The 24,443-nt window shown below is 50.9% G+C and overlaps 1 protein-coding gene across 1 annotated transcript in view; it reads right to left on the reverse strand.

The window, feature by feature from the left end:
• The window catches only part of NCLIV_044570 (hypothetical protein), a gene marked incomplete at both ends in the record, with an annotated part of 46,344 nt that overhangs the window by 8,843 nt on the left and 13,058 nt on the right, over positions 1 to 24,443 (reverse strand). Inside the window, 33 exons of the mRNA XM_003881379.1 lie at positions 116 to 391; positions 851 to 976; positions 1,111 to 1,368; positions 1,673 to 1,766; positions 2,282 to 2,390; positions 2,863 to 3,222; positions 3,659 to 3,827; positions 4,166 to 4,305; positions 4,931 to 5,103; positions 5,855 to 6,004; positions 6,737 to 7,037; positions 7,731 to 7,947; positions 8,221 to 8,549; positions 8,927 to 9,125; positions 9,706 to 10,071; positions 10,809 to 11,036; positions 11,487 to 11,672; positions 12,166 to 12,536; positions 12,990 to 13,194; positions 13,618 to 13,817; positions 14,264 to 14,470; positions 14,757 to 15,018; positions 15,474 to 15,625; positions 16,381 to 16,626; positions 16,918 to 17,163; positions 18,226 to 18,489; positions 19,191 to 19,352; positions 19,933 to 20,224; positions 20,835 to 20,941; positions 21,296 to 21,445; positions 22,134 to 22,310; positions 22,714 to 22,891; positions 23,869 to 24,160. Coding sequence (XP_003881428.1) covers positions 116 to 391; positions 851 to 976; positions 1,111 to 1,368; positions 1,673 to 1,766; positions 2,282 to 2,390; positions 2,863 to 3,222; positions 3,659 to 3,827; positions 4,166 to 4,305; positions 4,931 to 5,103; positions 5,855 to 6,004; positions 6,737 to 7,037; positions 7,731 to 7,947; positions 8,221 to 8,549; positions 8,927 to 9,125; positions 9,706 to 10,071; positions 10,809 to 11,036; positions 11,487 to 11,672; positions 12,166 to 12,536; positions 12,990 to 13,194; positions 13,618 to 13,817; positions 14,264 to 14,470; positions 14,757 to 15,018; positions 15,474 to 15,625; positions 16,381 to 16,626; positions 16,918 to 17,163; positions 18,226 to 18,489; positions 19,191 to 19,352; positions 19,933 to 20,224; positions 20,835 to 20,941; positions 21,296 to 21,445; positions 22,134 to 22,310; positions 22,714 to 22,891; positions 23,869 to 24,160 — 7,192 coding nt within the window. The remainder of the gene's footprint in view (positions 1 to 115; positions 392 to 850; positions 977 to 1,110; positions 1,369 to 1,672; positions 1,767 to 2,281; positions 2,391 to 2,862; positions 3,223 to 3,658; positions 3,828 to 4,165; positions 4,306 to 4,930; positions 5,104 to 5,854; positions 6,005 to 6,736; positions 7,038 to 7,730; positions 7,948 to 8,220; positions 8,550 to 8,926; positions 9,126 to 9,705; positions 10,072 to 10,808; positions 11,037 to 11,486; positions 11,673 to 12,165; positions 12,537 to 12,989; positions 13,195 to 13,617; positions 13,818 to 14,263; positions 14,471 to 14,756; positions 15,019 to 15,473; positions 15,626 to 16,380; positions 16,627 to 16,917; positions 17,164 to 18,225; positions 18,490 to 19,190; positions 19,353 to 19,932; positions 20,225 to 20,834; positions 20,942 to 21,295; positions 21,446 to 22,133; positions 22,311 to 22,713; positions 22,892 to 23,868; positions 24,161 to 24,443) is intronic.

The raw sequence follows: 24,443 nt of genomic DNA on the forward strand, positions 1-24,443 counted from the left end.
CGCCTGCTCTTCCCGCTGCCGCGATACGCGTCACGAAACGCGTCGCAGCTTCGCTTTTGCCCTTTCCCCCTGAATGGTTTCTTCTCTTTCGATGGTTTGCGCTTCGGTTTCCTACCGCGGATTCGTCATCGTCGTGATGCACTGTTTCGCCCCGTCCATTCGGCCTTCTTCCTTCTTCTTGATCCAGTTCACGGCCTGTCCCTGTGGGTCAACCATCAGTGCGTAGCGCGACGAGCGCGTGACGAGGATGCCATTCTGAATGGACAGCTCGTCCGCCGGCAAACCCTGGAGGTTCCACTCCCCGATCGTCCCTTGATCGACGAGAACCTCCACGATGTTCACTTCCTCCGACGCAGGAATCCCCTGCCGTTTACACATCGCGCCGAAACACCTGCAGAGGCCTCAGAAAGCGGAAAAACCTCAGAAGGTGAAAATCCCGCAGGCACCCGTGAGCCAGTCCAGACAGAAACAGACGCAACGATCCCCAGGCACCTACGCAAGCAACAAACTCACTTTTACCTACCAGCACGACGGGCAGAGCCGCTCAGCTCTCTCTTTGTATACGACGAGGCGCATTTGTATGTGTGTGGCTGTGTATGTGTGCGCGCTTTATTGCGTATGCAAATAGGTAAACGCGTGTATGTGTGGATGTGTGCAGAGTAGTTCGCGTCGGTCCACTGTGAAGCCGTCGACGGCCGCGTGCGTTTCACCGGACGTCGGCACTCTGCGCTCTCTCTCCACGGCTAAGATGGCAACAACCGCCAAAGCGATGGGAAGAAGAGAGAAAGAGAGAGCGAGGGACGAAGAGCCAGGAACCGGTCGTGAGGAGATTTTTTCAGTAGCGACTGACTCCTTCCGCAGGCGCATGCGGTACTCCGCATTAAATGGTCCGCAGTAGGAGACGAATCCGGCAACTACGGTGATGTCTCCGACCAGCTTCTTCCTTCTCTCCGCAAAGGTGTTCGAGTCTTCTGTCCTAAAGAAGCCAAAACAAACAGCAACGAAAGAAACGCGACAGGCACCAATACTTCACTTCATACTTGACCTCCGCAAATATCTATATACAAATAGATGGATGTCGATACGATGCATTTGGATAGACCGCCGCACGCGTTTTTGAGGTGGGCGGCCGTGTAGAGATGTGGGGAGAAGCGTGGATTGACTCGCCATCGCGTTTTTTCGCCTGCAAGGCCGTTGATGAGTTTGTTGGCCTGGTCCATCTTGCGTTTCGTCGCGAGCGCGCGCTGTTCCAGTTCTGTCTTGGAAGTCATCGCAGCCTCAAATTGGTTGTTGATCTCTCGCAAGATCGCCTGGGCCTGGGCCAGCTCGGCCTCGGCCTCAGCGAGCTGACGAAGCGCTACCTCGACTCTGCGCGCACAACACAGGAAAGCCCGCGTGGAAGAGTGTCCGAATCACGCGCGCGACAGAAGAAGTTCTCTCCTCTCGTCACCGCCCAGAAGAAGTTCTCTCCTCTCGTCACCGCCCAGAAGAAGTTCTCTCCTCTCGTCACCGCCCAGAAGAAGTTCTCTCCTCTCGTCACCGCCCAGAAGAAGTTCTCTCCTCTCGTCACCGCCCAGAAGAAGTTCTCTCCTCTCGTCACCGCCCAGAAGAAGGTCTCTTCTCTCGTCACCGCCCAGAAGAAGGTCTCTCCTCTCTCCACCGCCGAGCTCACCTCGCAGTCTGGATTTTGAGATAGTCCATCTTCGGCTTGACGATCTTGGCCGCCTCGTGGTACATGACCATGGCGCCCACCCACTTGCACAGGCCTGGCGAGAGACGGAGAAAATACAATGTCGGAGTTACCGCCAGCGGGGAAAAGCCACGTGCGAAACAACACAAACTCGCCCCTTTAAAGCACATGCCGGTGCCCAGAGCGCCGTCTACACATCTGTAACCGTGAGCACATAGGCGTCTATATATATATATATATACACACATACGTCCATATATATATATATATATATATAGTGAGGAGTCGCACCACACTTAAATGTGTATAATCACATGCATATATATATATATATATATATATATATGATGGGCGAAGGCTGTTCTGTTTCTCTCTGCGTCCATTGGTGTGTCTCTGGATTTAGGCTTGGCTGCTGCCACGCCGTCGATCCCTGCACGTTTTTGATTGCGCGTTGCGGCGATGTCTGCGTCGAAAAGTTCCTGGCTCCTGCGGGTTGGCGAACCGCGAGAGCGGCGGTTGAGAGGCACGCATGCGGCGAGTGTTTTTTGTGAGGCCCTAGTGGGAACGCATGGACCCGTTTCGTTTTTGCACCTTCGGCTGCATTCGACGCTTTCTTCGCCACAGCGGGGTTGAAGTTTTCCAGCTCCAAGTACGGCATCAGGAGTTCGCAAGTTTCGTCGTTGATGTTGTCTTTTTCGTTCTGCCAGTCACACAGACGCATCACTTGGCATCGGAAGATTCTGTCGCGCGCGTCTTCCCGGCACGATAAGCAGCGTAGAGAGAGGCAGGCAGTCCCTTGGTCACCGCGAAGAAAGGAGAGGAAAGGCACGAGGCTTTCTTCCACTCCGAGAGAACAGCGCGACGAAGGCGGGGAACCCTCGGTCTTTCTTCTCGCGGTGTTTGCTGCGTGGAATCCCCGAAGCGTCTGCTTTTTTTGCTTTCTCTTTCTTTGCTCGCATTTCCTCCCGCCGTCTCATCCGCTTCGCTACTTTTGTTTTTGGAGCGGACCCTGGAAAACAGCGAACCTTTGGGCACGGACGCCACACAAAACGAGGCTGAAGACCTCGACAGCGCCGAGGTTCTGTCTGTTTGCTGTGTGTGTGTGTGTGGTTCTGTCCTGTTCCGGTTCTTTCGGTCCGGGAACTGTAGGGGATCGCCGCGTAGCGGCGTACCTTGGAGAAGTCGAACAGGTTGCTGAGGAACCGGACGTCGGCCATCATGGCCTTGGCGGTTTCGTCGAACGAGTCGTGGATGAAGTCGACGGTTTTCTTGTTGATGACCTTCGGCTCCATGCGAACATCGACGAGCTTGTTCTGGAGCAGAATCATGACTCCATCGAACACGAGGCGAATAATGTCTGACGGCGTCTTCATCGTCTTAAGCTCCACAATGTCCTTGGCCGTGATGGACTTCACGGCGTTCTCGGCCTCCAGCAAGTAAGGCAGCGCTTGCTGCAAGTCGCGATTCGCTTCCTCCTGCTCTACCTCAATGCGCTCTTTGTTCGCCAAACACTCGTCGCGGAAAGCTCCGACCTGTGGGTCGCGCGGAAAGACACTGCCGACCCAACAGCCGACTCAACGCGGGAGCAAGAGAGAGGAAGGGAACGCGAGGGAGAGACTTCACACACGAGGAGGGAGAGAGAAGGTGCGCGGGGATACATGGCGCCTCCGGTGCGGGGGGAGTTGCGACTGAATCCCGCCGTCGCGGAAAGGCGAGAAGCAGAGCGGCCTCGAGAAGGGGAAGTAACGGGACCGAGACAGAGGGGGAGAGACAGCGGAAAGGCACACGTCGACATGACAGGTAGAGGCGAGGAATGCGGAGAAGACATAGAGAGCTGTGGAGGGTGCAATCGACCCCCGCCCCCAGTCGTTCAGCAGCCGGTCCATCTCCAAGAGCCCGTTCCTCCGTTTCGCGCGGTTCCTCCCCTCCCGGAAAGCTCCCCGTTCTTCTTCTCGCCATTCGCCGTACTTGTTCGCTTTTCTTCTGGGCCTTCGCCGACTCGTTCCGGACTTTGATCAGCAGCTGGTTGGTTTGTTCCTCCGACTCGTGGAGCTTCTTCTCTTCGTCCTTCAACTTCACCTTCATCTGCTTGATGTCTTGCGCAGCCTGATTCAACTTCAGCAGGCCCACGTTGACGCTGGACGGATGAGAACCGCAGGTCGTCGAGACGCGGGAAGCGACACAAATTAAGAACAGACAGCATACGGAGCCCGCGAAGAGGAAGGTGTAGAAGGTGAAGGAGAGAAAACCGGGGTTTTGGATGGTATTACTTTTAACGCCATTAAGGAGCGATAGCGAACAAAAGCGGACGAGGCGAAAGAGGGCGACAAAACAGGCGGAAGAACGGCGACTGGCGCTTGGAGACAAGGTCCAAAAGGGACAGGAGAAGGTGACAGGAGAGAGGGACAGGAGAAGGCGGCAGGGCGAGCATCGGCCGTCTGTGAGGACGTCTTCGTGCGCGTGGTTCCGACGCACCTGTGCTCGAGGTTGTTCACCTCTTTGAACTTCTCGGCGTAGACTTGTTTGTAAAAGCCCAAGAAAGAGAGGTACGATTTTGGAGTCACATACACGTGCCGCCTCATCCGGAGAAAGTATTCCTCGCACATGCGCCCAACCTGGAACGGAGAAGACGCACAACAGAGCGAGTGCGTCTGTGTGTCAAGTTCGTCCCGCGATGAAAACGGGACAGGCTCGTCCTGTCGGTCTAGAATTGTTATCTGCGAGTCGCGCTCGGAATACCCGAAGGCATGGACTGCGCAAGAGAGGAGGGACAAATAATTCGGCGTGGAAATGGTGGGAGCGCGAGACCGACGGAGCCCGAGCAGGGCGAGGAGGGGAAAGCGATGGAAAAACGCGACCGCGATAAACAGGAAAAAGCAAATCCGAATTCCTTACCGCCTGGTCCCCTCACGCATCAGCGACGTGGAGAAAAGGTTTGTGCGCGGCATGAGAACGCAGTGGGATGTGCGATATGTGAGCCGACGGGAAAGAGCCTGTGTATGTTTGTTGGCGTCGAGGTAGGAGCCTTGTGCGGCACTCTTTCTCGAGGAAACAGGCGTGTAACTTCCATGCGCTGGGGCAAACTCCAGAGAAAAGAGAAAGACATCGCTTCTGTTGCGAGACACAACACCGGAGGGTCACTTTGTGCGCGAGGGGGTAACATTTTACACGCGATGTCTCGTAGCTTGAGAAGAACGTCACAGTGACAACCAGGTGGGAAGGACATGTTGCGACGCCTACCTCCGTGTGAATTCTCCCCATGACTGAATACAGAATTTCCTTTTTCTCTGGACTCGCGTCGATTTCAAAGTCGTGAAGGAACCGCGAAGACACGGCGACGAGCGCGTCCTCGGGCCAGGGCAAAAACCAATCAATCGTCGTGCTAAACAGCGCGGGGAACTTCTGAGCTCTCTCTGACAAAAAACGCACATCGCCGAACGAGACAGGTGCTCATGTGAAGGTTACCCTGGCACGCATAGCGGCGTATGCATGCGCGTCACTCTTTAGCCAGGGAGACGACAACTGCGGGAAACGTCTTTTTTGGAGACACACACGGCACACGAGTCGCCAAACAGGCGTAACGGTGTCACTCGCACAATCCTGCACCAAAATATACATATATGTATATATATATATACATATATATACATATATATATATATACATATATATATACATATATATACATATACATATATATATATATATATATAAGCTTGGGCAGATAACGAGAGATGAGCACATCTACATGTGCATGTCTAAACACTTATTCATAGTCATATGTATGTACAATTATATGTGCAGATGTCTGCCGACATGCAGCATCTAGTGAAGACAGAAAGACTCGCATGCAGATGCACCTGTCAGCTGCTAAACGTGCGGATCTAGGCTTCTCTACGTACACCTACATTTGTATATCCATATATATACATACATATATATATATATACATATATATATATATATATATACATATATATATATATATATATGTTCTAGATATATGGGTGTATTGTATATTGATATGTGCACGTGAGTAGGTATACGTAGACATACCTATCCAGCTGCACATACTTCTTCCGAGAAATTCGTGTGTGTGTGTGTGTGGTGTTTCTCTGGGGGCTTATATCGGGGACGTTCGAGAAATATTTGATTTCTGCTAACCTGCGAATTTTGGAGAGAGCGGCGAAAAGCAGAGAACGACGTGGAGGTTGTCGCGCACGCGGTCCATGAAAAAGTTGTACATGTTCACGAGGTTCTCTTCCTGGTTCGGTCTCTCCTTGAGAAAGTCAGCTCGGCGTTCGGCAATCATGTCTAAAAAGAAGTGGAGAATTACATTTGGAGAGAAGCCGTGCGAGAGCGGAAAGAGAACCGAAGGCAGTGCCTGCCGCCTCTCCTGAGACATTCGGAAACCGCAGTGTTCCTTTCCCCAGCGAAAAGCTTCCCTTCAGATTCCATGGTGAATGGCTAGTAGCGACAATCAGACGGACACCTGCATTACGCACGCACGCGGGCTCCGCAGCTGCAGAGAAGGAATCTTCGAAAGCTTTGTTTTTGCAGTGTAGTTGAAGGGCCAAGCCTTCCACTTGCTCTTTCACAAAGCCGAACGCGAACCGCGTTCCCCGCAAACAAACAAACGAGCTGGTCATCACCTGAATGCCCGCCGTTCCGTTACACGAAGGATATATACGTAAAAATATATCTACGCATATACACAATGAAGCCCACGCTTTTACCTACCCGCACCTCCAAACACACACAAAAACATATATACATATATATATATATATACATATACATATACATATATATATACATATATATATATATATACACATACACATATACATATATATATATATATATATATATATATATACATACATATATATATATACATATACATATACATATATACATATATACATATACATATATATATATATATATATATCGTGTTTTTGTGTCTTCGTATGAACGTGATGCGAGGTGCTTCGCTTGGAAGCGTGTTACTTTGGTGCCATCAGGGTGTTCCTTCCTGCCTACTGTCTCTCTCGTCTTTGGCAAAGAGTCCAGCGACTTCTCCGGTGGAGAGAAGGGAGTTGAAGTACTCGAGAAAACCTTCACTCTTGATCTCTAAGTCAGTGAGCAGGAAAGTCGTAGCCTGGTTCTTCTGGCCCGCTGACGTGTACAGACACCGCAGGTCGTCGAAAAGGGCGTTGTCGTTGTAGGTCTTTGTGACTGTGATTTGGAAAGTAAAATGCCCCGCGATGTAGGCGGCAAGGCGCGCGAGAGACTGCTTTCCAGAACCGCCGACGCCAACCAGCATTGCTGAACCTCTCGGCATCTAAGAAAAAACAAAACCACTCTCTCGCTTCCTCTTTTCGCCAAGGAAATGTGGAAAAACTCATGAGTTTCCATACATAGACATAAATATATATATATATATATATATATATATGTATCTATATGTATATACGTAGCATACGAATATACACATGTATATGTCTACATATATATATATATATATATATGTAGACATGTATATGGATAGATCTGTGTATCTTCGCGCGGAGAGCCGCTACATGAGAAGGGAGAGAGAGGAAAGGCCGGAAGCTCTGGATGGGCAAGGAGAAGACTTGAAAAAACTTAAGGGTTGACGCCGATTTCTCGCTCTTTCACGCGTTCCAACCGTCTCTCATCGATCCAGAAAAAAACGCGCAGGGAGAGACCCTGAGGCGTGTTGTATATACACTGGGAGAGACAGGAGACTTTATCAACGGCAAGCGGTTTTGTCAGAGGTGCAAACTCTTTTTTCGACTCCTCCGTCCAGACAAGAGGGACGTGTATCTCCTGCAAACATCCCTATAAATGTATATACGTAAATGAGTAGGAGCGGACGTTGGCAAACGCGCACTTTGCTAGAGTGGCCTATATCGATTTTTGTGTATGTTTCGGCGTGAGGGGAAGGACAAGCAAGAACAAGGGGAGCGCGTGTACAGTGGGAAAACCATCTGAGATCGGATTTCTTCCTGCGTACTTGGATGATTCTGGAAATGGCCATGAGGTGGGTGACCGCAGCATCAAACATGACGAGATTCATCTGTTTCGACGGATTGTCTTCATTGTATTTCTCCAGGTAGAAATTGATCTTTGTTCGGACGACGTCCAAGCTCGGCACAGGCTCGTAGATCTTGGGGGCTGGAAGCATCTCGCCGCTTTCGTCTTCGACTCCGTCACGCAGAAAATCCGCAAACCTTAACACAGGGTAACCACAAACATACGCACACAAAACTACGATAGACTTCACAAGAAACAGGAATGGAGTCCAAAACAGGGACACAGCGAGCGTTACAGAAGTACACATATATAAACATTTATATTCGAGCAAAAATATATCAAAATATTTGTATATACACATACACATACCTATTTGTATACAAGTATAAATGGGAAAACGTGACTGCGCGTCTGAAGGCCTGGGCCCGACAGATGCGTCGCAATTGCAGCTGCTTGCTTCCTTATCTCACCAGGGAGTGTCGTACACGGCCTTTGCAAGGTCGTCTCCAAAGTAGGTTGCGCAGATTTGATGCGCGGCTTGGTTCACGAATTGTTTATCTACTTCTCTGGAGAGTTTGTCCGCGAAGACACGCAAGCACTCGTTTTTCCACAGACCCACGAGGCGCTGTTCGCTCGTCAGAACTTCCAAAGGACAAGACAAAACGCCTTGGAAAACGCGAGACAAGTCGCGCATGTTGAAAATGTAGTGAAAGCGACTGGGCGTCGGAAGCAGATTCTTCTTCACATCCAACCAGAGGTCGATCGTCGCCTTTGTCAAACGCGACGACAACTCAACAACCTGCAAAAGGTCCATTGCCACACATGCATCCAAGCGCATGCAAAACCGCGCAGACGCATACACGTATACATATATATATATATATATATATTCGAAAATTGCCGTCTAGGTGCATACGTACCTATATATATGCACGTACACGGGTATATATGTGTGTAAGCATATTCGCCTGTACAGCTGTTCTTGCATACGTCTACCAGGCGCTCTGGTGCATGAACACCCCCAGGTAAATAAGTAAATACATATATCTATATATATATATATATATATATATATATATATACATTACGTCATGCGTCAGAAGCATGAAAGTCCCCCTGAAAGTGTGGCGTTAGCTGTGTGGAAGCCTTTCCCTTTTTTTTCGTTTTTCTTCAGACTTTGGCGGGCGCAGCCTTCGGAGTGAAGCGCGATCGCAGCATGGCGCCGTAGATGTTGTCGACGGAAGCCAGCGAAGGGAGAATCATGTTGAAGGAGAAAAACTTCGACTTGAGTCGATTCGGAATGTCGTTACGGCCGCCTCCTGGGTGGTTCATTGCGCCCAAATACTGGAGACCAACGACGGCTTTGAAGTCCCCCCTGGCAAACGCGAGCAGGGAAAGGCCGAGAGGGAGAAGACACAAACGGCGTGAGATCATGGGCAAGGACACAAGCGAGAAAGCGCCTCTCATGCGTGCGGAGAGCTTTCGACATCTTTGTCACTGATCTCTCTCGACTCACTTTCAACATTGTCCACGAGAAGCTCTGTCCTTCCTCCATCTGCGCAGCTACGTCTCTCTCTCTCAGCCTTCATTTTCTGTGTAGCATTCGTTGTGTCAGGTGTTGTACCTCTCTCTATCCTCTTTAAGGGCGGCTTTGTGTCATCTTTGAAAGAACTTCTTCGCTAGTCAATCGCCTCTCTCTCACCTGCATCCGTCTTGCCCGGACCCACCCTTGAGAGGCTACATCACGAGAGTCGCAAAACCTCTTCAGAGAAACCTTCTTCTTTCTCTGTCCTCATCCCCCTCTCTGCCTTCCCCTCTCTGCCTTCCCCTCTTTGCCTCCCCTCTTTGCCTCCCCTCTTTGTTTCGCCCCCAGTTTCAATCCCCGCTTCCTTTTCCCCGTTTTCTCCCCTCTCTGTTCACGAGTCGCTTGCCTTTTGTCTTTGTCGAGGAAATACATTCCGCCCTGCTCGATGAGTTGTCTCGCGAGTTCAAGCGTCACTTGGTCTCCCCAGGAGTTGACGAACGGCATGGACATGTCGTCGAGAAACAGCGTCATTAGCTTGCCGCCTGGAGGGCAGTAGGTTTTCCCAGTTTTCCGTTCGAGCTCGGCCTCCACGGTTTGTTGAAATCGCTCAGGAGTCGTCGCCGAGGAAAGGTTCACGCGTTTCCACAAAATCTCGCTCAACTGGTACTTTGAGAAGAACAGCAGCGCCGTCGAGGTCTTGGCTGTCCCTGGCCCGCCGACGAGCAACACCGCCTGGAAGGACGGCGGGTTGTGCGAGGGCGGCAAACTCAAGAGATTCGAAATCAAATACTCCGCCCTGCAGAGACACCGCACGAGGGGAGACACTGGCGCAAACGAAGCGTGGAAGAAACAGGTTTTTCGGAAAAAGACGCCGACACGACTGTCTCGAGACCGAACCCCCTTCTGGAGGGTTCTCAGAGGGTTGGAAAGGCAAACGAGAAAATGATGCACCATATTCCTTCGCGGCAGCGCAGGCGGGGCCGGGAACAAGAAGCGGGACGGGAAAACTCTTGACGGAGAGAGACGCACACGATGCAGTCGCACCCCAGGACCGTTTCGTCATTTTCTGGCCCCTTGCCTTTTCCGTGGCGCTTTGTCTCTCTCTCGAGGCCAGATATATCTGATCCTCTCTCTCTCTCCTGTCAATCTCGCTCTTCCTCTCGATGGCCATCTCTTCCTCTTCTTCACTCCCTTTTTCTCGACTTCCCCCTCTTCCTCTTCTTCTCTCCCTTCTTTCCCTTCCTTCTCCCCCTTCTTTCCCTTCCTTCTCTCCCTTTTTTCTCTTCCCTCTCTCTCGTCTCCTTTGTGCTCGCTTTTTCTGTCTCCTCTCCGTTCGCGTTGCCTTGCCTTTCGGAGTCGGTGGTTGGGACGAGAATGGAGGAGAAGGTGAGGGACCCGGGGGGCGGTCGCCACTCGCGTGCGCTCCATTTTTTGAAGTTTTTCGTCTCCAAGTCGACCCAGTAGTCAAACAGCGTGAGTCCCTCCTCGCAGGCGTGCGGCGCGCCGCAGGTAGCTTTGAGAAACGCGTCAAACTTGAGGCGGTCCTCAGGCTCGAGCAGCCCGCCGACGCCCCAGGCGAGCGCGTAGGTCAACACCCGCTCGTACTGGCTGCTCGACAGCGCTTCGTTGCGGCCCTCAAACTGTCGGAGCAGCGCCGCCAGCAAGTTGAGAACCTGAACCGTCAAGATCTGAGCCGAAACGGCCATCACGTGGCGCAACTCGCGCAGAGCGAAATCCAAAGTGTTCGGCGCAAACAAGTACCTGGACGCGCAGGCGCAGCACGCACGGGGACACCGCACATCGGCTGCACCAAACAGGGAGCAACGGCCAGAGAGCGCTCGAAAAAGAACAAAAAACGAGAACAGAGACTGAAGGAAAAGGAGACAGAGACGAAAGCGACAGAAAGAGACGGCGACAGAGACAGAAACACAGAAGAGAAGAGAGAGAAAGAAACAAAATGGGGCGAAGGGGAAACCAAGGAAGACGTGGACAGCGAAGACCGCGGCGAGAGGGAGAGAGAAGCGAGACACAAGAGAGAGTGAGAAAAGGGAGAGATAAAAGCGCAGGGGGGATTCGAAGCACAGAGCCCAGTAGATACTCGAGGCGGAAAGGCAGAATCGCGCACGCTCCCAGGTCCCCTAGAACGTGCGAAACGCCTGTGTCTTTCCGCGTTCCGTTTTTCTTCTCTCGTGCCTTCTTTTCCAGGCCTACTTTTCGAACAGAGGAGTTAAAATTGCCTTCTCTTCGTTCCCTGCGGGGCCGCTTTGTGCGCGGTTGTTCAGCCAGCTGAGGACGAGCGGTCTCCACCCCACGTCGGTTGCTGACACGTAGACGATGCCCGCGCGACTGACTGTGGCTGGGGAGGCGTTGTTCAAATTCTCGACTTCAAAAACGATCCTGAGAGCCGCAAGAGAAAGTGCAAAAGGCAACAACCAATAGCGACAATCGAGTTACAGCGACACCCGATATACACAAACGCGACAAACAAAGAGAGGCGACAGAAAGAGACACCAGAAGTCTGGTGCTAACTGTCGAGACCCGAACAGCGTTCCGTGTGTCGTTCTGTGCACATGTGCCAGCCCAGTACACACCAAGTGACTCCTAGGCGGGGGACGAAGACCGCACGTCCTTGCGCTCACCCAGAGTTTCCACACTTCTTGTATCGGGGCATCGGTATTTGTTGACTACCCCACACAAGCAAATTTTTTACCGGTACACATGCTTCATCCATACATACATTTCAACATACACAAATACATACATGTATATATATAAATATATATATATATAGACAAATATGTATGTACGTATATATATATATATATATAACGGATAATCGATTGTCTTTGAGGGTTGCGAGAAGTTGTCTCGACAAAGATTTGCTTTTTACCTGGTGTTTTCAGTCATAGGAATGCGGTCGTTGTTGGCGAGGGTGAGAATTTTGTTGTCGTCGAGAACGGTGTTGAGGTTTTCGATCCAGATTGCGTCGACGGGGCCGTCGCAGGTGATCCAGGTGTTGAATTTCAGTGCGCGGTTGTTGTATTTTGCCCAGAGCCAGGCAAAGATGCCCGGAGTCCACTCCTCCGTCAGCGGGTCTTTAACGCCGTACATCTGCTGGGCCGTGATCGCCTTGGGATTCATCACCACGCTCCGTGTCGCCACGCCAATCGACGTCAGCGCCGTCGCCAGCGTCGAGGCAATTTCGCTCTTCCCCGAGCACGTCGGACCCACGAGCATGAAACCGTGACGAACTGTTGATGTCTGTGGGCAGAGACAAAAACGGTGAGCAATCCAGAGGTGCGCACAGTACGAATGCAGGCTACCGGTGAGACTGACAGCCTATTTCTTCTGTCTCTTTTTCTCCCTCTCGGTCGCGCTTTTCGCTTTCTCTCCCTCTCTTCTCTTGTATGTTGCGTGTGCAGCGGGGACCGTTTGGGGGCGTCTCTCTCCTCGAGCGCGTGCGTGTACCAGCTGAAAGCGCCCCAGAAAGGTTTTGAAATCCTTCAGCTTCGGTCTGTGGCGCAAGCGCGCGTTTCCACGTGGCCGAGCCGTCGCGGTTTCGGTCTCTCGCCTTCATTCCTTCTCCGCAGAAGGACACGCGAGAAGAAAAAGGACTTGTCGGGCCGCAGAACAAAGAGGTATAGTATATAACCCCTTCCCAGTGCAGTAACATGTAAACGGCGGCTGAGGTCTAGCGTGAAAGGGTCGTCTCACCTCGTACAGTTGCATGACTTTGATGAGGAATTCGTCGGAGAGGAGTAGCCCGTTCTTCGCAATCGTGGCAACCACGGCGCTCTCCACTTCGCTGTAAAGCTTCTTCGGCGGGTCACCTTGCTTGGGAAAAATGTCTCGCAGAAGCGAGAGGAAGAGGGGAACGTCATCGGCCACCAGCTTCGAGAGGTTCATGTCGCGCAGCGTTCTGAAGCGAAGACGCTCGGCGAAACAAAGAGAGGACGAGTGACAAGGACGACGCAGAAAAAGAGAGAGCGAGGCGCATGCAGGCTTTCCCAAAGTCGCAAGGACGACAGCCCGCCTCTCACCTAAAATGCGAGCAAAAGAGATGCAAAAAAGACCAGATGCAAGCGTGCGGATGCACGCGCGCAGAGTGCATGCGCGAGAAGGAGAGAAGTGGCATGGAAGAAGAAGCGTCGGAAAAAACAAATGTGTCTGAGGACGAACGCGTTTACTGGGAAACGCGTCTTCTCCCTTTTCGGTATATGTCTCAAGTCTTTGTTTCGCTTTCGCGTCTCCCTCCGTCTTCTTCTGCAGTCCTCGGGCTCTGGTCGGTTTTCGGTTCTTGTCGCCCTCGCTCGCTTTGCCTTCTGCGTGTCCTCGTTTTTACCGCATCAGCAGCATTTCTTCATCGGCGTCCGGCTCGGTCCTCTTGGTGGCACCGGCGGTGCGCAGCACAGAGAGAATGTTTCGCAGGCCAAAGTCGTAGTGTCTTTGCTTGGAGAGCTGTTCCTCGCAGAGCCCGTACAAAACTTTGAATTTCTTCGACAAGTTGTCAATGTCCAGGTAGCCGACAGACGCCAGCTTCACCTAGAGTCGCAGCGCACACAACGCCCGCCATGACACAGCCTTCTCGAGGGACTCGAGTCTAGAGAAAAGAAAGAGAGTCTCTGAAAGAACGAGCGTCCGGGAAAGAACGAGAGTCTACCAAAGTGGGCTAGCGAAACCGTGGCCTCGCTAGCCAGGCACCACACACAGAACGACTGGGGCTGCGCTCACCAGGGAGAAGACGAGAGTGGGTGTTCGTCTCCACTGCCTCGTCTCGTGGGCAATGTGATGCGCTCTCTCCGGTGCTTTCTGGGATTTCACTGGGAAGCCGCTCTGCCCGTCGAAACCTAACTTCCCCCTCCACAAAAGTTTCTCTGCAGCTTGCGTCCTCTCGTCCCGGTTTTCTCGTTGTTTTCCCCTCCGTTTTGGTCCGGTTCGCGTTTTCGCGAGTTCTCTGGTTTCGCCTTTTGCCACGCTTCGTCTCTTACCTTGATGATGATCTGCCGATCGGGAACCATCATCGAGACGCTTCTGAAGAGAACTTTCAGGTTTTCAGGCAACTCTTGCCTTCCTGCGTAGCCTGGATTCATCGTGATAAAGTACGCAGTTGCCGGGACGAGGCGAATCGGCGCACCCTCGCCAGGAAACATGAACGTGCGCAGCCCCTGTTTCTTCGCAGTCGTGATCGACTCAACCTGGAAAGCGGAACGCGAGAAAAAAGAGGCAACGCGAGAGACCCGAAGCGTCGCGCAGAAAGCGCCCCGTGAAGAAGGCGAAAACCCGCAGCTGAGACAAACGTAGGAAAGGACTCTCTTTCAAACCGCTTTTAAAAACCGACCCTTCACACACGCGCGCGTGCCTCCCCGATGCTCTTTTGTTTCTCGGGGTTTCCAGGTCAACCCTCTTCTTTTTCCGTTCTTCCCTGGACGTCCTCCCTCCCTGGGTTTTCTGCGTTCTCGCTTTTTTTCCGTTCCTTTTCACCTGCATGGCGACGACAGAGAGGACTTCGAGATCAATTCGGTTGAATTCGTCGAAACAGCCCCAGAGCCCGCTCTGGCAAAGGCCTTTGAAGATCTTGGCCATGTCGTTGTACCGGTGCTGGTCCGAGCAGTTCGTGACGACGACAAAGACACCCAGCGTGCGGCCCATGTCCTTCACTGTCTCCGTTTTCCCCGTCCCTGCGGGCCCTGCTGGCGCGCCGCCGTAGAACATCCCGAGCGCTTGTGAGCAAGTTAAGTAGCATCTGCGAAGACAGGAGACGGACGCCGCGGCTGTGAGAACGGCGGGACGCAACGGCGTCTCCGACGGATCGAAGAAGAGATCAACAAACTCCGTCCAACTGTGTCGCAGCAGGGGCTGGAGGAAGGCCGTTCATAAAAAAACAAGCTCTATGGAGGGCGCAAGAGCGAGAGCGTCTCGAAACAGCCGCTGAAACGTTATGGGAAAACGTCGACAGGTCTCGTGCAAGCAAAGAGACTTGCGTCACCCGTGGAACATACAGAGAGAACAACCAAAGTTTTAACGGGGGAACTCACATGGCCAAAACAGAGGAACGCAGCGACAATCCGTGCGCCTGCATGCATCGGTCTCTCTCAAGGGCCGAGACGTCTCTCTGCGCGTTTCGTGCTTTTTTTCGTCTCTTGCCTGTCGGTCAGGGGAGTGATAGCCAGTCTCTCTTTGACGCCGAGGTATTCATACGAGTACGTGAACTCCACGTCGGCGATGGCGATGAGTGCGTTGTCTGTGTCCGTTTTCCAGTACAGCCGCGTTTGTTTCAGCCACTCAAAGTCGCTGGAATCCTTCAGCCGGTGCTCTTTCACTTTCTTCCAGAGATCTGCAAACACGTCTCTCTGGGAACCAAGAGACACCAGAGACACAATGCCGCCAAAGAACGGAGATTCACGACAGGCAACAGACACCCGCAAACAGCGAAGGCACTTTTTTCCCTGCTCACAATAGCCACACAGAGCCGCAAGGCCTCACATACAGAAACATCTCCACGCACAGCAATCGGGCCGATGGAGAGATTCAGATATATATATATATATATATATATATATAAATACATATATGTATGTTTGTGTGTTTGCGTGTGCATATGCACATCTGCCTGTGGATATATTTCCATATATATTTCCATATGTATATATAGTATTTGCGTGTATACTTGTGTTTATGTACAGCCGTATGTGGATGTATCTGTGCATGTGTGGGTGGGTGCATGTGAATATGCTGTCATCAAAGTCTCGCATCTTGAGTCCCTAGCGTTCGCAAAGGACGGACGTGACGTAGGTTTCTCGTGGAAATAGCGCCATTCACTGTCGAACTCGCAGCGCAGAAATCGGCGCGTACGCAAACGTGCCGATCCAAAGAAAAGTGCACCTGCTTTTTGGACATAGGTGTAGTGCCATCCGGACATACCAGCCCACATACGCTTTCATAAATGCATATATACAAACACACAAATATATATATATATATATATATATATATATATACGAATATATATATGTATATACGAATACGTGTACTGCGCGTGTATTTATGAAACTATGTGCATGTGAGGCAGTGCGTTGGAAGGGAGGCGCTTTCTTTCGGGCTGTACCTGGTGAACGTGGACGGTGACGAGCGTTTCGTATTTTGTGCGGTTCAGCTGCGTCCCCAGATCGGAGAGACAGGCAGAGACCAAGTCAGTCATCATAGCGACAAACTTTTTGTTTGTGGCGTTCATGATCGTCTTGTCTCTCTCCCTCGCCAGCTTCTCGAGGGCGTCTTGGCAGTCTGTCGTCCAAATCATTTGCAAGCCCAGCAAGGCCACCTGGACAGGAAACGTCACGCTTCGCGCACCGCACTGCAAAAGGAAGAGAGCGAGGAAACAAAAAACCGAAACACAGCACAGAGCGGAGACCGGGAAGACGCACTGCGACAACAATGTCACCTCTTGCGTCGTCATACTTCTATTTTTATCTATATATGTTCATATATATATATATATAGACGTGTTCGCATGAATATAAATATATATATATATATATATAGAGAGAGAGAGAGAGAGAAATAGATGGATAGATTGTTACGTATGGAGGCGTGGACTTCGAGGATTGAAGAAGCTCTTTGCTCGAGTTTGTTGTCTGTAGATCACCTGTGCGATGTATCGGTCACAGAAATCTCGCAGCGACATTTGATGGTAGACGAGACCCGTTTCGTGGGCGGCATATTTGCAGTCTCTTCGGATCGATCTCTGCATTTGGTTCTCCAGGCCGCGCAGCCAGTCCTCGATGTTTCCCTCCACTTTCAGAGGCGTCGAGAGGGTCACAACCTCTTCGGCAGCTCCAGCGACAGTTTTGATCTTGACGATTTTCTTCCTGTCGTCCTTGTCGAACACCACCTGGTGACGAGGGACAGGCAGGGCCAGAAACCAAGAAATGGCTTGGGGTGGTAGCGAACAAAGTGTTGTCTCGGTTCCCTTGGTTTTCTCTTTTTCTCGGGTTTCTCCTTTTCCACTGCCCCATCACATTCCTGACACCGTCCGGCCTTTCTCTCGCGCTGGCCTGGTCACCACCAAGAATCCAGAGAACCTTCCACGCCCAGTCTTCGACAGAAACACGCCTGTGCCACATCTCCCGTCGAGAACTCGAGCCTGCCGGAAGTCTCTCTTTTTCTCATGGGCGCCACAAAGGGGCGAGCTGCGCTGTCCGCTGTCTTCGACAAAAACGGATCCGCGTTGCTGGTGCCGGAATTGCCTCAAGAAAGCAGGCCAAACTGTTTTCCGAACGCAGTGGCGAGAAACGCTGTCTTCCGGTCCCCTCCCATCCAACCTCCTCGTCCACGTGGAGGCGCTAGACTGGAGAGAAGATTGGTGCAGGCATCCTCTCCCAGCAGGCGCAATTGCATGCATGCGCATGTCGACAGCCAAATGGCAAGGACAATGCTTGACACAAACGACAGGCCTCGGGAGACAGGACTGAGTGCGCAAGTTGCGGCTCTCAGTCCTTCGTGTGAAGCGACACCAAAAAAGAGACCCGACCGTGCATGCAGACTTGGGGCGTCGCCCAAGCATCGGCTTCCTCTCTGGACAACTCCTTCGTGCACAGATGGGAGCGGCGTTTTCCAGGCGTTTTACACTTTTCTACACGGACGAATGCAGAGGGAGCTTGGAAAGAGAAAGCGAGGCTGAAGAGAAGTAGATTCAGATAGAGGTATAGATGGGGAGACATCGAGAGACAGACAGCCAAACGCGAGGCGAAGAGGCGGGTTCCAAGTTAGGTAGCGCTGAGTCGGGCATGTGTAGACGCAGAGGAATGAATGCCTCGGCAGAGACAGAAGAGACAGGGCAGTCCGCAGAAATGGAGAGGCAAGTCGAAAACCAGGACACAGAGAGAAGCGTCGAGGACAGAGAACACGACAAGGTGGGAGACACAAAAATTGGAGACGCAGGGCTGCGGCTTACGCGTGAGATGGCGTCGAACAATTTTTCAAAGTCTTCTTGAACGGAATCCGCGTCGGAGCCTTGCGAGAGGATTTTGAGGAGAACGGGGTTGGAGACAAAGTAAAACCTCGGAAACTTGTTTCGTTTTCCCTCGAGGTACGACTCAAGAGACTTCTGGCAACTCTCTAAGCCGCCGTGGAGCACAGGAAGCAGTTGCTTGAGGAGTTCGTTTTGACAGCACTCGACGACCGTGACTGTCTCCGCCGCCTTGGCCATGATAGTCGTCTGCCGAGGATCACGACGGGGCAAAACGCACACGAACTGCAACGCGTGAACGAAGAGGGACGAACGTGCGAGAGAAGGAAAAAGATCGCTTGGACAAAGAAAAAGGGAAGAGCAGAGACGCAGGAGAGAGGCGAACGCGACGCATCCAAGGAAGAAACGCAGCAGCGCCTCTGGAGCTTGGTCCTTTGCGAAGAAGGGGAAACGCGAGAAGGGGAACAAAAGACAGAGCGACACAGAGAGACGAGCAACTGAGGTGAGGAGTCCTCAGCGTCCATTGTGTTCCCTCGGCACTTTACTTCCCCGCGCTTTGCGACTTTCGTTTCTGTGCCGTCCTTAAGGACAGCGCCGAGCGAGGGTCAGTTTTAAAACAGACTCAGGAAGAGACAGGGGAGCGTCCACCACTGGAGTGCTTGAGAGTAAACGAAAAACCCGTTGGATTTCAACGTCCCACGAAGATTAAGCTTTTGCACAGTTAGGTTCGAGGCGTAATAAATAGATATAGGGATAGATATATAGATAGGTAGATATAGATAGATAGATATAGATAGATAGATAGATAGATAGATAGATAGATAGATAGATATAGATAGATAGATAGATATAGATAGATAGATATAGATATGGAAATGAATTACTGTGACGCGTATTACAGGGAGCGGAAGCCGTCGCTCGTTCGCGCAAGGCTGTTGCGGCTTTCTTACCCAGTCTTTGTCGATTCCGTGGAAGCGTTTTGCCTCCGCAGGCATCTGCTTGGCAATGTCGCCGCCCGTGAAGACCGGCTCCAGAGACGTCCAGAGAACTTGAACTTTTGTCCAGCTGTCGATCGTGTCTGAGACGAAAAAGAAGACAGCCGCAAAGAGGATCTGTGCAAGAAGCCGAGGGCGCAAAACGCGTTCGCAATGAGTCAGGAAAACGAAGAAGAGCCGGGAACCGGGTGTGGCCGCATGCATCGGAAAAAAGGCTTCGGCCAAGAACAGGGAAGAGCCATTGCATGCAGAGGGCGAGGTGTTCGCTTTCGAGGAGCGTCGGAACGACGAGAAGAGGAAGACGCAAAACCGAAAAGTGAACAGGAACGGGGAAGTGACAAGGAGTGACCAGCGACACTTGGAGAAGTCTGCGTGCTTCTCGACTCCACATTCGCTTTCTTTTTGCCATTTACATATGTGTATATACATTTATGTATATGGATATGTATCTTGGTATATAGTGATGATAGGTATATAGTATATAGAGATTCTGGTTTCGATATCTATCTATCTCTATCCATTTTATCAGTATATCACTCTATAGACACACGTAAGCACGTCCACAGTTTTGCACTGAAATCTAGGGGCTGTGGTATGTCTCTTTCTACATATATATATATATATATGGTTTTTCTCTCTCGACATTCGAGCGTCACGATGGATCTTTGGTTCACGAGACGTTGCGCAACAGCGTCACGTGAAGGCACGATGTGAGTAAATTTCTGCCGTGCCACTCGCCGCTCGCCTCTCCACTGGCGAGTTTGGTAGCAGGCATCTGCGCCTCCGCGTAGCAGGTGTCCGCTGGAGAGCACAAGTGCTTGGATTTCCCACCGGAGACGTCCGACAAAGTCGTCAGCATATTCACGACCCGGTCCTTGAACGGTGTCACGTGGCGCATCGCGTTCATCGTGTTGAGAGACATCTGAGACTCCTCAAGAGCTTCCTGGATCTCGACAACTCGCCCGCCTTGCAGCACGCACGGATAATCTCTAAAACAAGTCACAACCAACGCACCCACATGTGCAGATCTCTACATATATATATATATATATACAAATAGATTTACATGTATACGCATATACAAATATACACGTGAGCAAACACAGATGTAGATCGACGTACACAGATCCACATTCCTGTACATTTACATATATATATACATATTTGTACATCTATATATGCGGAGCGGCATTCAACGACGAATGCCTAGGTTCATATTTCCGGCAGGTATACATGTATATGTGTGTTTGAGGTCTTTTCAGTGGCACAGGTGAGAGGAATCATGAGGGAATCTCCACTTTTACCCTTTTCTTGTGCTGTTCGCCATGGGAAGCTGTTTTCCTAGGCTTTCTCTCAGGTGTGTTCTTCCCCCCAGAAACCGCTTCGGCGTGGAGGCATCTCTCCAGATCTCCCGAGCTTGTGAACAGGTTTGTGTGTGGCCTTTTGTCTGTGTGTAAAGCGGAAATAAAGGGGGTGTTGAATGGGCTTTTTGATCTCGCTGGGCAGAAGTGTCTCCTGCTCAGCCTCGCTCGACAGCGGTATGAATCTGTCGGTCTGCGACTCTGCCAACATCTGTTCTCGCCTTGCCTCGTTTTCCACGTGCCGAAGTCGAAGCTGGTTTGTTTCCACGCGTGTTCAATGTCGGAAAGCTTTTCTTCAATGATCAGCTGCTTGTCGGCGGACTCGCAGATGTCCACGATGTCGTCCTGGCAGCCACGGGAGAGAAGGGGAAGGCGGTGGGAGGCAAAAAGCGATCGAAAAAAGAAACAAAAATCGCACGTGAAGAGGACACGGAGAAGACACGCGAGCGCGAGATGCATCTAACAGAGAGGCCGACTTGGATAGACGCAAACAGGCACAGGTGTCTACAGATACAGCCGCGGGGAGCTGGCAGATCGACATAAACAGGCAAGACTCCGAGCGGGAGATCTACAGGCCCACACAAGGTGAAATGCATAGCGATACACACAGAAGCGGGGCAGGTCCGAGCTCTTCGGAGACACATCAGGTGGAGCGACGGGGAACTGGGAAGACGTTTGGGTTTTCCTTCCTCGGCGCACCTTGAACTGGAGGAGACCGGCATCGGTGAGCGTTTGCAGTCTGAGCATTTCGTTTTCAACGTTGAAGGATTTGCCAGTGATTTCTTCCACTTGCTTCCAGTGACGTGGCATAATCGATTTCTTGCTGAGTTCTTCGAGCAGCGGTAGAATCTGAGAAGGGGCGAAACGGCGACAGCAAAATTTGTTTTGTTTTCTCTTTTCTAGGAGATACAGCAGGAGCAGTTATGGGCAATGCAGGCAAGGATATTCACTACACCACACATGCTATAATGTCGCGCACTTCCACTTTGCATTATCTCTTGGAGCCGTATTAGCACTCTCTGCGGATTTCTCTTCTAGAGGAGAGACACGATCGGAGCCCGGCCCTCGAAACCGCGGAAAGACGTGAAACGAGGAAAACGGACATTTTTTCTCGGAGCATTCAGAAGTGGGAGAAACCCCGCGAAACGGGCACGATCAAGATAAAGAAGCAAAAAGCACAGAACTCGGCTCGAAAACCCCTCTGGCTTCTCTCCCATTTCCTCTGTCACAGGGTAGCTTGCCATTTCAAAACTCGGTGTCGTGAGTACCGGCTGATGTAAAAATATATTATATATATATATATATATATATATATGCGTAGAGACATATGCATGGATATGCATAAGGATACGGATATATGCATACAAATGTACATATACTTCAACACATATACATATATATATCTCGATATGCATAAGTGTCTGGCTGCATGTGTACATGTATGGATGCATAAATGTATGTATATATATATATATATATATATGTGAAGATGTTAATAAATATAGGCATATGCATATGACCGCGAGTGTTTTTTGACCTCGATGAAGTCGTCGATTTCTTTTTTGAGTTCGAGGTAGGCATCGGAATCTTTGAGCTGTCTGGGGAGTTTCTTGCAGCAGGTGGAGAAGAATTGAATGCGTTCACTCATCAGCGGAATGTGGCCAGGCGCGTCGATCCAGAGAATGTCTTTCCACTCCTTCATCGTGTCAATAACCTGAAAGAGGAGGAACGCAAACTTCTACACATCAACAGACTCCCCCTCCTTCCAGTCGTCACACCATATTTGTAAACAGATGTTGACATGTATATACTTCTCTGCAAATGCATTTGGATTCCTGTTCATATGTATATAACTAGATCACCATATATGTATATATATATATATATATGTGACCTAACACGCGTTTGGAAATTTAAATGTGGAAATGAAGCCGGATGTGTGTATCGTTGCTGTACTTCTTTCATGTGGAGATTTACCTCTCTCTGTAGACCCGACCTCCCCGGACCCCTCTGGCGGTCTCTTTTTCTGCCTGCAGGTTCGCGAGCGTTCGCCTTATGGACGGGAGTGTCTTTCGTTCTTATAGACGAAGGAGACGTGGTTCGTTCGGGGAACTCACCTGGACGTAGAGGTCGTAGAGCAGCGTGAGGTGCGAAATCTCCCTTTTTGTCTGGTCGAGTTCAGGGTACGACTGATGACGGAAACCAAAGAGATCCTCTCCTGCGTAGTAAATCTCCTGCTTTCTGGCTCTCATCTCGCATTCTTCCTTGAAACGCCTCACGCGCTCAACAGCCTCTCTGTGAGAAAACCCACAGAAAGTTCCAGTTGCTGGGCACGTGCCTTCGAGACTTCCTTCCAATAGATGGGCACCAACAGTTAGCATATCCTCGGCGCGCCGCCGGCATTAAGAACCGTTTTCTGAGACAAGTACTTTCCCAAGCGCCACTGTGTGGATGAAGTGTTTTCCAAAAGCGTTGTACCAGATTATAAGATCTACTCACGCAAAAAGGGTGGAGAAACGCAAGGCAGAAACGCACACGAGAGAGACATATGCATGTTGAGAGGTACAAGGCGTATATATACATATATGTACATATATATATTCATACGCGTGTGTCGGTGCTTATGTATATAAATGCATCTGTATGTATATGCGTATATGAAGATAAGTGAAATTGTCTGTGGGGAGCGAGATGTCTTGAGGAATGAATGCGTCGTCGACAGGGAAACAGACTGAGAGGGAGGACTGTAGACAGAAATGTTGCAACAGAAGACGGCAAAGCGATAAGACGAAACAGGAAACAACTGCCCCTAGATATGGATGTAGGTAGTTCGATCTTTTGTCTCGTCGAGTTTGCATGCAAAGACGTCTGAAACGTCTGCCGCAACTCCAGATTTTCGTGGTCCCAAAGCCCTGTTTTTCTCTCTTTGGGGTTGTTTTCTCTCGTCCTCTTCCCTTTTTTTCACGGATTTCTCTCTTCAGCGCCTTTTTTCGCCCCGATCTCGACTCTCCACCAAGATGAACAGATCGGCGTTCTGTCCCACCTGTCCGTGGCTCGTCCATCACACTTTTCACTTTATTTCTTCCAGATATCATCACGTCACGGCGACACACAGAACTTGTTGCTCGTCGTTCTCTCTCTTTCTCTTTCTTTCTCTCCTTTTCCCTTTCTTTCCCTTCTTTTCTCTTTCTTTCCTTTTTTTTCTCTTTCTTTCTCTCCTTTCCTTTATCTCTCTCTCTCTTCTGATCCCGCCTTTCGCTTGCTGTTCTTACCGCGGCGTGATGCCGAAGGCTGCCGGCCCGTTTTTTTCAAAGTCTTCGCGGAATTGTTTGACGTCTGTTTTGAAGCTGTTGATGTTGACGATCAACTCGCGCTTGTACTCGTTCTGCATGCCAATCAAGTTGTCTTGCCGCGCCTGCGCTTCCTCCAGAAGATGCAGCCAGGAGGATCGCAGCATAAGCCTCTGGTCCTGTTCGTCTTTGTCGATCAACGTTACGCTGCTCGGGAGGTATCTGTCGAGAAGGTTGTACATGCTGATGATGGGGCCGAACTCAGACTCAATATCTGCGCGCAAGAGAAAGAGAAGAGGAAACGCGAGAAAAGAAGAGAGCGAAGATCGCGCCAAAGCGACTCCCGCCTTCGTTCTCGCACCAACCAAAACCAGAGGCACGACATGGTCAGCCACTCCGTACCTAACCAGCCTTGTCCACGTACCCCCCTCTAGAGGCGAGGCGCGCATGCATGGTGACGCGCGTCCTCTAGAGTCAACGGCGCATGCATCGATGCCTCCTCGTATCCACGAGACGCCTACGGAGACCGAGCGACAGATAGAAAAGAAGAATATAGG

This window comes from Neospora caninum, chromosome IX (genome assembly GCF_000208865.1).
Source record: "Neospora caninum Liverpool complete genome, chromosome IX".
NCBI lineage: Eukaryota > Apicomplexa > Conoidasida > Eucoccidiorida > Sarcocystidae > Neospora > Neospora caninum.